Raw genomic sequence first — 14,270 nt, 5'->3', positions numbered from 1 at the left:
GGGGGGGTGAGTGGGGGGTGTGAGTGGAGGGGTGTGAGTGGGGGGTGTGAGTGGGGGGGTGGAGGGGTGGGGGGGTGAGTGGGGGGTGTGAGTGGGGGGGTGGAGGGGTGGGGGGTGTGAGTGGAGGGGTGTGAGTGGGGGGGGTGAGTGGGGGGTGTGAGTGGGGGGGTGGAGGGGTGGGGGGGTGAGTGGGGGGTGTGAGTGGGGGGTGTGAGTGGGGGATGTGAGTGGGGGGGGTGAGTGGGGGGTGTGAGTGGGGGGGTGGAGGGGTGGAGGGGTGGGGGGGTGAGTGGGGGGTGTGAGTGGGGGATGTGAGTGGGGGGTGTGAGTGGGGGGGGTGAGTGGGGGGGGTGAGTGGGGGGGGTGAGTGGGGGGTGTGAGTGGGGGGGTGGAGGGGTGGGGGGGTGAGTGGGGGGTGTGAGTGGGGGTGTGAGTGGGGGGGGGGTGAGTGGGGGGGGAGGAGTTTAACAAAAAATCGTGACGTCTTCCCATCACCGGAGTCACGTGCGCGTGCGTGCCGACGTCACGAAGTCACGTGACAGAGACGGTCCCCGACCAGAGGAAGAAGCGAAGCGAGAGAGACGGCGATCGGGGAGGGGAAATTAACGATTGGAGATTAACGCGTAAACATCATCATCATTATTATCAGTAAGTAGTAGTTATTGTAAAATAAGCACAAGCTACACGATCGTCGTCGTAGTTATTTAAAGGGGGTCCGTAGAGTCGGAAAAGGTTGAGCGATCCGGGGCTGTCGGTATCCAGGTGAGGAGTGGGGGGGCCTGGGGTCATTGGGGATGCTCTGTCCGCTGCTGGGTGAAGGCCTCTCCCACGGTCATCGTCTTCATCACCATCGACCGTGATCTCTCCACTGCTAGACGCCAGGGCTCATTAAGTCCTCACATCAGTCACATCAGTCTCATCGCCACCGTCAACCACGCTCTGTCCACTGCTGGGTGAAGGCCTCACCCAAGGGCCTGCTCCCCACGGCTTTCTAGAATTCGTCAAACGCTGATTTAATGCCCGACGAAGAGAGACGCGCTTCGTAATTGCCGTGGTGTTGTAACGATTGGTGATTGCAGTTGTTGTCGTGACGAGTGGGTTGTTCTCATTGATGAGGGCTGCTGCTGTGTTCCTTGTGCTGACAGCCATGGCCGCGCTCTCTCTTCTCTACGGCGGAGTCTCGCTCGCCTTCTGGAGCACGCTCACCATCGTGGGTGAGTCCGGGATCTAACCACCGACATTACCTGTTGTGTGCCTTGACGTGACCTTCATTTAGACATGGTGCCCACCGATATACGTCTTGATATGCCCCCATTATTTCACCCAACGTGGGGTCAGTACGAATTATACGCGTTTATGATGGTTCCCCTTTCTTTAACCATTTATTTAACCATTTATTTAACCATTTATTTAAACATTGGTTGCATAGTGTTTTATAGTCCTTGGTATAACCACGGGGTTTATGGTGTCCACCGTGGGTGCATCCTTTAGTGAACCACGGGGGGGGGGGGGAGTACAGTATTCGGATTCACCGTGATGACTGCTTTGCACGTTCTTTTTGCCGCTGGTCGCATGTTAATCAAAGCGAGTGGACCTCCTCTCTTCAACCAATTGGGGGGCTGTGGGGGGGGGGGGTCACGTGGAGATTGATGGTGTTTTATGCGCCCTTTTATTTGCCGATGTGGAGGCATTGCGATTCACTGTTGTGAATGTCTTGTGCTGTGGTCACGGGGGCTTTGGCGTGCGCTGGATTCTTTGCGATTGTCCTTTATGTTTTGGTACGTTCTTAATTCAACTTGGGTGATTACATCCACATGTAGATTCATTGCAATTGGCGTATGGTCATCCACAGTGGACGTGTGGAGTCCTCCTTTATTAACCATTCAAGACACGCAGAGATTTGCTTTCGTTATGTCTCCTTGCTTTGGCCATGAGTAAGCATTGAGATTGACTTTGAAGCTTGATGTCCACATTGAGTTCACCCGGGTGCACGACCACTCGCACCTTTACTGAACCATCCGCATTTTATTTGACATTCACTGAGAGTTCATCGCTCATTGTCGCCAGCCATGATAAATCCCACTGCTGGGATGAGAGCCTCCCCCGAACCGTTGCCATCTTTCACGGTTTTGCGATGCAACAATCCATCTCGCTGATTTCATTTCCACCACCCCCAGTACGTGATGGAACGTTCGCACAGATGCGTTTCCCTCCTTTGGCTGCTACTCTGTCATCCCTCTCGACCACCGACCTCGCCCCTTCTAGCGGTGTCCTCCCCAAGCCCACTTCCCTTTCGTAATAGTCTATGAGATGTCTCTCAAACTTGTGCTTATACTCGAAGTCCACGTGTTGCTTGTCTGTCTCTTGGTGTTATTCCAATCATGGTAGTGATAGTTAAATCACGACTTCCCTTTCGTAATAGTCTATGAGATGTCTTTCTAACTTGTGCTTATACTCGAAGTCCACGTGTTGCTTGTCTGTATCTTGGTGTTATTCCAATCATGGTAGTGATAGTTAAATCACGACTTCCCTTTCGTAATAGTCTATGAGATGTCTCTATAACTTGTGCTTATACTCGAAGTCCACGTGTTCCTTGTCTGTATCTTGGTGTTATTGCAATCATGGTAGTGGTAGTTAAATCACGATTTTTTTTTATTTAACCATGATGGTAACGTTACATAGTCAATGGGTTTCATGGTGATTAACTACGGGACCTATCGAGATTAATTGTGGATGTATTTAGTACTTTTTTTTATCATGGAGCCGCATGGACATTTACTGGGAGTTGATTACTGTTGTGCTTTATTTTGGCACAGTATGACACTGACATACACTTTGTTCATTGCTAACACATCGATGCGAAGATTTGAGTGTTATTATCCACTCGTGTGCTTGGTGTGTCTACTGCGGGTACTCTGGTTTCTTTCCACATGCAACACACTACTTAAAAGGAAGAAGTATTTGGTGATGCAGCTGCTTTGGCTAATATATAATAGGCAACGTTTTGGGAAATGACCCTTCACACATAAATAGGCCAAAGAGATAGAGTGGATAATAAGAGTTGGAAACTGCACTTTACACGATTCAGCCCTGCTTAACTTGCCATTTTTGTGACATGTGCATTTCAAGTTAATTGGTCGTAAGCTCGTTAATTTTGGAACTGACTTAACACTTTGTTTTTCCCTCAGCCTGCCATCACACCTTCCCACCTCCGCGACGCTCATTCTAAAAGAACGCCGGCATGTGTGACGTGAACAAAAATACCTGAACAAGCATTGAAACCTCCGATTTGTCCCACCACGCTAACCCATTCGTGCATTTCCCTCCCTCCTGCCCACCACCCCCCCAAGGGATTTGCTACACCATCTTCGACCTCGGATTCCGGTTCGACATCGGATGGTGAGGACTCGACTGCTATGGGGCGGTTTTAGCAGCGGCCCGTGCCGGTTGTGGCTGCTTTTCGGTGGGGCAGGCTCACCGTGCGTGCGTGTATGTGTGTGTATACGTGTATGCGCTAGTGATGCCAGACGCTTACTGTAAACAGTGCGCAACGGGGGGGAGAGGGAGAAGTGTGACGGTGGCAGGTCGCGTCCGCCCTCCGATGCCCAGTGCCCTTGGTCATTGGTTTCTTGAACTGCATTGTTTAAAAAAAAAAAATCTAACTTTGTAACCAATTTGTTTCTGATGATGCCTTTGGTGTTGTATGCATCATGCCCGCTAAGCAATCCATTCAAAAGTTTTTTTTTGCCGTTTAATACGAACGGTTTTGCGTAAACGTTCATGATATGATACCAATCGATAAAAGGCTAATGTACAGTGTCGTATAGTGATGCTGTTCCATGTTTTAATGTGGATAAATTGGGTTAATACTGTCTTTGCTCAAAGTGCAAACATCACCCCAGTGATAAATCGCTTGAAAATGTTAACTATTTTCCATACCGCCGTTAGCTTTCTGCGATCTACTTCGGCTGTGTGAAGCAGGTGACGACTGTAATTCGAATGAATGAGTCTACGCAATTATTTACAATTTTACTGCCTCTTTTTTTACGCATTTTTTTTATTAATTTTCTAAAAGCCCTTTCTAACAAGTTTGCCGGATTCGTATCGCACTTGCGCTACAAACCTGGTGAGCCGAGTTCGAATCCTGGTCACGGGTTTAACATCATTGGCCTTTCCCTTTGCCATTTTGCTCTGACCAGTGTCGTGGTGACATTTGGTCAAACAACCCCCATGATCAACATGGCATGAGGACGACTTCATCCAGCAGTGGATTAACAAAAGGACTGTACATATACCAGTGATTATTCCTCCACCTTACCATCGGTGGCACAAACATTTGATTGTCACAGTTTTGCCGAGGATCGTCAGAAATGTACAAGTGATCGACATCTCAGCTTGACCCCAAAGAACAATGCTAACTGCATTCATAACAATTGGCCCCTTGTTTGCACAATAATTTACTCATTGCTGCACTGTAGCCACACGCCCTTAATTATTCCAGCCTTTTTGTTATTTCCTGTCCACGTGGCTGATAAATGAATGAACATTTATAAGATGGTGAATGTCCCACTTAAATACTGGCTCACATTTTTGCTAACCTCCGAGCAACGAAGGGCTGAGTTGAACTCCGACTCGGCATCTGAACTCGCGAGACTTCCGGTTGCAAGTCGAGCGATGTGGTAAAGTGTTACATCACTGTGACGGTGGTGAAGCGTTATTCCGTGTGCAGCCGTTGTTGGTGTCATCCGTGTTCCATTGTCGTCTAGCTCGGAGGAACCGTGACTTGCCGACAAGCCGTTTGTCCTCTTGCCGTCAGGTTCCTGACCGAGACGTCCCCGTACATGTGGGCCAACCTTGGGATCGGCCTCGCCATTTCGCTCTCCGTGGTTGGAGCTGCCTGGTGAGAGGTCCCCACTCATATGTTCATTCGTTCGCTCACTCGCTCACTCATTCACTCACGCGCTCGTTCACGAAATGATTATGCGGTTGTAGCTAACGAATATGCGTAGGGCACGATAACGCAATCGGGACGGAGAGACCACCTCATAGCCACCGGCTAAATGCGTTTAGAGTACTTAGAAACATGCGTTTAGAGTATCTGGCTGCTCTAAATTTCCACATGTTAAGCCACTTCGTTAAGCATTCATTTGTGGCCAGGTCAGTGGGCCTTACCTGTTAAATAAAATAAATAGTTTTAGTTTAAATCAACATAATCTGCAGTTATTTGGGCACTTCAATAGATTATAAATAACAAAAAAACATTACTGTTGAGATGAAAGAGGGAGGGGCACCCGACCAAAGCTGGTGGGTGGGATTCGGAGCACTGCAGACTGGACGAGCTCAAACCACAGTCAGCTGATCCGCGAGGGTGGTGGAGGGGGGGATGGTGAAGGTGGTGAAGGTGGAGGGGAGATCGAGATGGGAGCTGCCGGGGCTCCAACAGCCTTATCGCTAGATCAAACATAGAGGGTGGATGGATATTTGGCGCATGTTTCTGATCCATATCTCACAGCAGGAAAACAAAATACTCGCTAATACAGGAACATTGTTCTGTGGGTACGTCCATATGTAGCTTTTCATTAAGTTATTTTTTTTACAAAATCGCAGTGAAAATGTAACAGAAGATGTAAACTGTGCAAAGAAACATTGGGAGTGGGGGGGGGTGCATGCATGGGAGATGGCAACGACTTGGGGAAGCCTTGAGCAGTAGATCGATGGTGGCGCATTATTGTTATGATTTTGGAATTTGGATTACGCGTCTATTCCAAAACGAAAATTCATCATGACATGTAGGTGTGGATTTATGAAATTAATAAATGTTTCCTAATTTATTCAGATGTATTTGGTGTTATTTTATTGGAATGTATTTGTTGAGCTTACTATTTCTGTTGAATATTTATTCAGGACTATTATGAAATGTATCGTATTGGTTGTATATGTAACACGTACTTAATTACATTTACATTGCAAGTTCAATTTGGTGAGAGATGGCGATAGCTTGGTGAGGTCTTTGTCCATCAGTGGATTGATCCCAGCCGCTGATGGTTAATAGTAATAATGCGATTAATTATCTCATTGCTCTAATGCAAAAAAATCTGCCGTCCTTCCAACATCAACTGCTCATCTGCTCATCCGTCCTCACCCGTGAATGTGACTTGCAGTGTGCTTTGCTGTGACCTTGAGTCAGCTTGAGTCAGACTGGTCTGGTGGGTGTGTGCTCGCACACACACACACGACTGTGAGAATCTTGGCCAAACAGGTTCACTGCTGTTGGAGCCATGCTTAGAAATGATGCGCGTATAGAGAGGGAGGGAAGGAGCTTTTGTTGGTGTGTTGTGCCCTTGCCAAGCAATCAACACTTTACACAAACACATACACACGTTTACTTGTGCAGATAATGACTTCTGGTTTGTGTATTCACGGAAAACTGGTTTTCTGCATATTTTTCCATGAGAAGGTACAAAGTTTTCCCTGCAAAATGTCGCCACAAACGACTTTTCTGCAAATACAGACACTCGGCTAAGGGACACACTCCACAAATTACCCATGATCACAACCCAGTCTTGTCAAGGCCTACCGGTCTTGCCCAAATGGTTTTGTGGGTGGGCAAAGAGTCTCGACGGTAGATCATTCACCAAATTATTCCTCCAATATGAATAAGTATTCTGATTATGAAATCTCAAGTTTGCCACGTCCCAGCGCGATGCTTGTGCCACGTACGCTGTCATAGCTTCTTGTCTCTTGTTATGTACATGAGCATATAAACGTAATTGTTTGTGCGTACTGTATTGTATTGTGAATACTTTTAACAATACCGTACTACAATTTTAATTTACTGTGTGCGGCCTCGTGAGCAGCAGTGATCTATCCACTGCTAGATGAAGGCCTCCCCGACACCCCCTTGGTCGTTGGTGTATTTTGAGAATGCTTCACCGACCTGCCGCTGACTATCGCGCTTTGGTGGTAGCGCTATTATTTCGATAGTTTTACACGGCCGTGTCGATGCGGCTCCCAAAGCAAACGGCGTGAACGCACCCCCCCCGCCACCCACCCACCCGACACGCGCTCTCACATTCGTCTGCTCGCGTTCTTCCCCAGGGGCATCTACATGACCGGCTCGAGCATCATCGGCGGCGGAGTGAAGGCACCACGCATCCGCACCAAGAACCTGGTCAGGTGAGCCCCAGAGGCCCGGTCAGGTGACCCGGTTGGGTTCAGCGGAGCTATGATTCACGACAGTTTATGCACCGGGGTAGGTAAATCGGAGGCGTCCTTCAACAAGTTCCAGTGCTTTGTGCGAAGGCAGTAGCAGTGGGTGGTTGTCTTTACGAAAGAAGGTCTGGGCTGTGTCAGAAAACACGGGATATACGGCAATGGCTACGTGACAAGCCGTTGTGCTTGGTGGTCATCCATATCCCCCCAGCACTATCCAGGCCCAGTGCTGCTTCGCTTCCGTGATCTGACGAGACCGGGGCGCAGTCCGGGTGATTTGATGGTAGGTTTTCCCATCACGTGGGCGTGTAAAGCGTGAGGCCACGATGTGAAAGGGGGCGTCCAGCAGTCGTGTACCTCAAGCTGTTTTGATGACCGGTCGGTACGTCTCCCCCAACGCTCTCTCCGCTCTCGGTCCCTGCCTCTCTCTTCTCCCGTGCAGCATCATCTTCTGCGAAGCCGTCGCCATCTATGGCATCATCATGGCCATCGTCATCAGCAACCTCGCCGAGGTGAGCGACCAAACGAAATGCCACCGCTGAAGCGGAATCTGTTCGTGTTTACTTTTGGCGATGCGTGTGTGCATCCTTGTATATGATTTACTTGTGGCTCTGCGTGTGTTTACGTGTCTGTAAATGCCTGTGTTTATTGTTTTGTGTTGCAGCCTTTTAAAGGAGCCATCCCTGAGCTCATTGGTAACCGCAACTACCACGCAGGTACGGCACGGCACGCATGCGGCAGTACAGCACAATACAGCAACAACAAAGGTCCCCCATATAGCCTTTAACAGACTTTTGAAGCGAGTTCTGCTTGCAAGCCAGAGGTCGCAAACGGGTTTTGATTCTTTACCCGTACCCGGCCGGGTATCGAGTACGGGTACCCGATTGCGACCTCTGGGATGATGCCATGTTGCAGGCGCGGGTGGGTTGATTCTAGGAACTTGAATTGTGAGAAGAGACAAGACGTTGGGAAATGAGTGACAAACGGTTACTCACCAGTGACTCACGGTCTACCCATACCCGTACCCGGCCGCACCAGGGTCGCAAACGGGTACCCGTACCCTAGCCGGCCGGGTACGGGTAGCCGAGTATCGGGTAGGGTACGGGTATCGGGTACCCGTTGCGACCTCTGTTGCAAGCACTTCACAAGGCCGGCATGGCTCGCATGACTATGTGCCGCAGTGCACTTTGGTACATAGTTGTGGTGTGCTGCCCCTCTCCCGACAGGCTACGCTATGTTCGGGGCTGGCCTCACCGTGGGCTTCTCGAACCTGTTCTGCGGAGTGTGCGTGGGGGTGGTGGGGAGCGGAGCGGCGCTCGCCGACGCGCAGAACGCTTCTCTCTTCGTCAAGATCCTCATCGTGGAGATCTTCGGCAGCGCCATCGGCCTCTTCGGCGTCATCGTCTCCATCCTGCAGGTGGGCGGCGGACGTGGGAGGTGGGGTTGTGGGTGGGATTGCAGGTGGGGTTGCGGGTGGGGTTGCGGGTGGGGTTGTGGGTGGGGTTGTGGGTGGGGTTGTGGGTGGGGTTGTGGGTGGGGTTGTGGGTGGGGTTGTGGGTGGGGTTGTGGGTGGGGTTGTGGGTGGGGCTGTGGGTGGGGTTGTGGGTGGGGTTGTGGGTGGGGCTGTGTGTGGGGCTGTGGGTGGGGCTGTGGGTGGGGTTGTGGGTGGGGCTGTGGGTGGGGCTGTGGGTGGGGTTGTGGGTGGGGCTGTGGGTGGGGCTGTGGGTGGGGTTGTGGGTGGGGCTGTGGGTGGTGTTGTGGGTGGTGTTGTGGGTTGGGTTGTGGGTGGGGTTGTGGGTGGGGCTGTGGGTGGGGTTGTGGGTGGGGTTGTAGGGGTGGTGTTGTGGGTGGGGTTGTGGGTGGGGTTGTAGGGGTGGTGTTGTGGGTGGGGTTGTGGGTGGGGTTGTGGGTGGGGTTGTGGGTGGGGTTGTAGGGGTGGTGTTGTGGGTGGGGTTGTGGGTGGGGTTGTGGGTGGGGTTGTAGGGGTGGTGTTGTAGGGGTGGTGTTGTGGGTGGGGTTGTAGGGGTGGTGTTGTGGGTGGGGTTGTAGGGGTGGTGTTGTGGGTGGGGTTGTGAGTGGGGTTGTGGGTGGGGTTGTAGGGCTGTGGCGCTTCGGTAATGATGGTCATTGTTGGAGCTGGGCTATCCAATTAATTCAGTGATCGATTACTCTAACGATTATCAATTCTTTATTAGACTATATGGGTAACACGTTGGAGAAAAAAGATTCAACTCTGAATATCATTTTGCGTCGATTAATAAACTAAATTTCAGTGTATGCATTAACCAAGCAACTATATGAATGTATGTTAAGCGTCTTTCGCACCATACATAGCCATCCGTGCTAATCGGAGGTGCAGGGAAAGGACAATGATTGACCTGCTGGCATCGTTTTGTTTGTGTTTTACGCAGACATCGAAAGTGAAAATGGGAGACTGAGCCGTACAAGTGACAGCTGCTGTTGGTGACCAGAACACACGTTCAGTCCACAACCAGCGAACGCACGACTCCTAACCCTAATCCCATGCGCATACACTTACACACGTACATACATATATACACACGAGCTTGTACACGAGCCACACACTGTCATACATTATACACACAACCATTATACATAGACCCACACACAACCCACACACACTCACATAATATACACGCCGCAAAGACATATACACCCACACATACATCATTCACATACACATGTATACCCACTCACGCACATACCCCACTCACACATGCAAAGACACACACATATCAACCCACACAAATCCACACAACCCACATGCATATACACACACACACCGTACATGTGCACGCACACACCCCTATACACCAACTCCCCCGCATGATGCCCACGCATACATGCACGCACATACGCACACCCGCGTGAACATCCACCCCACACACACACCCTGCACACACACCCTGCAGACACACACCTCTTGCACACACACACATCTGCCTAAGGACACCTAAGAGCGCGCTCTCTGGAAACTCCCCCTGTTGAAGCTTAACACTGGGCGGCCACCGCTTAAATCACCGCAGCCGCAGCGTTTATTCGTGACTGCAGAGCGGTCTGCTGCACGAGAGGCATCCTCGCTCCTCTGCCGGCACCTAAAGGCTCTCCGAGACATTTCGATTCAATCCGCGCCGATCGCAGCTGTTTCCGAGGGATTGAGATGAGAGCGTCTATTTAAGATTTAACCACCCAACGAGGTATTGTGGGTGAGAGACCACTTGAGAATTTTTACAATCCCCGTGTTGGGGGGGGGGGCGGTAGTCTTGGTGTAGAATTCTTGACGTGTGCATGTGTGGGCAGCCGTCAGATTGTCAGGAGAAAGTTTCCGGTTCTACTTGGGTGTGTGTGTGTGACCCCCCAGAACTGGCGTCATTTACAGTTATAATTGTGTAATTTGTAATGAAAGCGATCGAAATTGCAGCCAGCAATCATAACCACACATCCATACCCTGAATAAAACAAAGATACACACCCGCACAACAACAGCAACCGCCGTTCGCCACTTAAGAGATGGTAATATCACCATGGCGTTTGTGCCAGGCTAGGTGCACTTTGTGTGTGTGCACCACGTACAAAGACACATACATACACACACACACGTACCCAAGGTCACCTCAGTAAAGAGACTCGCAACTGGAAACTCCCCCCATCGCAGTTTAACCTCTTCCAGTCTGACCATTGGGCCGGCACTGCGAACAATCGCTGGCGCAGCGTCGATGCTCAAGTACAAACAGATCCGCTGCGCGAGACGCACTCGCGCTGCCATCGCGTAAAGGCTCTCTCAGTTTGAAGGGCTGTTCCTTTGACATACATTTCTGTTTCATCCGCGCCGACACTTATTTGTACGTATGTTGAACTTCTTTCGCACCGTACGTAGCCGACCCTGCTAATCGGAGGTGCGGGGGAAGGACAACAAACTAAACGCAAAAAGCAGTTGTAAAGAAATGAGTTTTCAGTCTAGATTATTTAAAAGTGCATCGCTCCAGTGGCTTCCGCATATCGGAAGGAAGAGCGTTCCAGAGGGCTGCAGAAGCGCCTCTGAAAGCGCCGCGATGCGGTGATCGCCTTTGTCCAAATGGCCAGCCAAAAGCCGCTGCTGCGAGGATGACCGGAATTCGCGCGACAGCTTATGCTCTACTCCTTGACGAGATCAGCAAGGTGTTGTGGTTGATCTTCTTGGTTCTTTCGGTAAAGTCACGTAGAAGGAAAATAATAAAATAATAAAAATAAAACATAATAAATAATTCTCACGACGTTTCGGCCACAACGCAAGCAGCCGTCTTCAGGTGGAGAAGAGGTCTGTCGAGAAGGCAGAGTGTTGTGGTTGATTTGTTACAAGCACTGTCGTGTCTAATGAGTGCGACCTTATAATGCGAGCTGTTTGAGATGAGTGCCCGTTGCCGATTTTGAATGCCTACCGAGGTAGGGGCAGACTCGCCGATTCACGGACACCGCTTTACGAATCTCCACGGTCGATCCATGCCTCGTGATTAGCCGCATGTAAACTACCTGGCATGTGCTTCTGAACGAGCTGGTCATCGGTAGTTTGGGAGGAGTTTCCAATTGTGTCAGTCTGTCCGTGTGTGTGTGCTAGACCTGGAGTCGGTTACAAATGCGTTATTGCGTCACTTTGCAATCGCAATGCAAGTGCAAAAAAACAACCATATCGGGATTGCTGTTGCGGCCAACATCGCTGCTGTACTCGTGTTTGACTCCAGCTCTGGTACGTGCTCGCCTGCCAATGCGCTCGCGCGCTTTCATCTGCTTTCATCTGCACTCTTTGGCCATGCACATTGGGGCTATGCGCACCCACGTGCTGGGTCGTGGCCCCGTAAGACACGTGGCAACGGAGGAGCGTGACGGATGTCGTAACGTGGGGGGATTTTTTATTTAAATTTGCAGCGTTGATGCATTCCATGATTGGATTCAGAATGTAATCGCCAATCACCAAATCGCCAGGAATGTGTCCTGTTTCGTAAGCCAAGCAGAGTCGAGCCTGGATAATGTTTGGATGGGCGACCACAACGTACAAAATTAGCATTGTAGGCCGCTGTTGGGCTACATTGCCAGCGGAAGGCGGCAGTGCAGCAAAATCAACCGTTGTTACTGTCCTCTGCTCCAGCATCTTTTTCACCAACCAGCACTGCCCAGTGGGAATTATGGTCAAATAACACCCATGACCCACACAGCATGAGGAGGCCCTCAGCCAGCAATGGATTAACTCGGGGACGGAACATGTTCATGTGATTATGACTCCACCAAAACCAGTGGCGGTGCACATCCGAGGTTGCCGCAGTTTTGCCGAGGACTGGGACATTCAGAACGGTCGTCATCTCAGCTTGGCCATTAATAAACAACGCTTGACTGCATTGATCACCATTTACCTGTTTATTTGCACTGCAATTTACTTATTGCTGCACTGAAGACGCACGGCCGTAATTTGTCCGGTCACGTGTTTAGCATCATGCCACGTATCTTTGTTCAAAGACGAATAGACGTTTTGAGGCGAGCGATTATATCACGATTGCTTTTGGTTGCGTCTGGGGTACACGGACTTGAGCACAAACAACTGGAATCACAACAACAAAAAACAGAGTAGACCCAAGTCTTCTTTCATTGAAAGATTTGGTCCGATTTGTTTTGGCAGCAAATCGGCTCTCTAAAAAAAAGTAAATCTTCTGCAATTTTGCATATATTTTTTTCTTTCGTTATGTTCAGGGGCGGGAGAGTATTGAGATTTGTTCAAATGCACGCAGCCGATCAATACAAAAAGACACACACGGCAACCTTGTTCGTTTCGGAATGCTGTATTAATTCTTGCCACGTGTAAATGGCTTAAACGGAATTGAATGTTTGGAAGTGGTGTAGTTAACGTGCGGAAAACGTGTGTAGTGTAATGTGTGCTCGTCTAAACGTCCCTCCACCACTCCCCCCCCTGGCTCTGGTGTGGTTTAGCAGTCGTGTGAGAGTAGCGGTAACCTCGTTGTGTGGCAGCAAAAACCCTCGATGTGCTGTATTTAATTTTAAGAGGCTTGCCACGGGGCACATTTTCCTCTCATTGAGTGGCTTGCTTGTCGCTTGAATGTCGCGCGATTCCTTATGACCTTTATGACCCCCCACCACCATCACCACCACCTTATCCTTCCTCTTTGAAATGGTTACAGCCCCGGGGGTTGTGCGCTGTGTCCTCGAAATAGCATGGGTCGATGAAATACCACCACGTCCCGCACGCAACGGAAGTGGGGTCGATCGGGAAGATGACGCATGGTGGGGGTGAAGTATGGGTACTCCTACCTCTTGAAGATGTCTGGCTGGTGCTGGAAGAGTAGGCCAGAAGCGCTCCGTAGATCTCCCTCTGGTGATGCGAGTAATCGGTTTGAAGGGCTGTTCATTTTACATACACAAGCTTTTTTGGGGGAACCCCTAAAAAAAGAGAACCTAAAATCACGCTCCCAAAACTCGCCAGAGGCGTGCAAATGCGGATGCTGATTTGATGACGGGCTGCGTTTGCACGCCGTGCAGATTTATCACAAGCCAGGACAGCAGTCCCACTTTGGTACCGTGCTGCAACTACTTGTGGCAATGGATTGTGTGTGTGTTGCAAAATTTGGCTTGTGTTTTTTTTAACTTTCATTTTATTTTTTGTTTTATATTGCTTTTTGTGTATAGTATACCAAGCAATATAAATGCAACTCCTGGTTGTAAATGCGCTAAATTTTGGCTTCGTGGAATAGTATTGGTGGTTTGTAAGGAAAGTGAGTGGATTATCCCGCTATTTCGAGGACACTGGTAGTTGCTTTTGCCCTGGGCTGTGCCGTTAATTGATTTGGTTCCCCAAGCCCCCCCCCCTCCCCCCCCCCCAGTATCTACGCGTGTTGAGTATTCACGGACGCGCGGTGGGAATTGTTGTAAATTGCAATGCTCGATTAAAATTTTAAATAGTGTGACGCTCCTGTCTGCTTGTGGAGACTTATTGAAAAATACATCACGCCGACACGTTCGTTTTTCCACACAAATCTGGCTGTCGCCTGATGAAG

At 49.9% G+C, this 14,270-nt stretch overlaps 1 protein-coding gene across 2 annotated transcripts; it reads left to right on the top strand.

Annotated features, from left to right (window-relative positions):
- Window positions 1-514: 514 nt before the first annotated feature.
- On the top strand, window positions 515-14,180 carry ATP6V0B (ATPase H+ transporting V0 subunit b). 2 transcript variants are annotated; one of them, XM_078877026.1, is made up of 9 exons: window positions 515-648; window positions 1,146-1,214; window positions 3,351-3,399; window positions 4,817-4,900; window positions 7,099-7,176; window positions 7,655-7,724; window positions 7,877-7,928; window positions 8,439-8,629; window positions 9,624-14,180. In XM_078877026.1, exons 2-9 carry the CDS (start codon window positions 1,148-1,150, stop codon window positions 9,648-9,650), a joined length of 618 nt encoding a protein of 205 aa, XP_078733152.1. In that variant the 5' UTR covers window positions 515-648; window positions 1,146-1,147; the 3' UTR covers window positions 9,651-14,180. The 2 variants fall into 2 exon arrangements, with proteins under 2 accessions (XP_078733152.1, XP_078733153.1); XM_078877027.1 differs by having other exon boundaries at window positions 524-762.
- The last annotated feature ends 90 nt before the right edge of the window (window positions 14,181-14,270 follow it).

Source organism: Lampetra fluviatilis, chromosome 46, assembly GCF_964198595.1.
Source record: "Lampetra fluviatilis chromosome 46, kcLamFluv1.1, whole genome shotgun sequence".
Classification (NCBI taxonomy): Eukaryota; Metazoa; Chordata; class Hyperoartia; order Petromyzontiformes; family Petromyzontidae; genus Lampetra; species Lampetra fluviatilis.
This window is presented reverse-complemented; position numbering and strand designations above follow the sequence as displayed.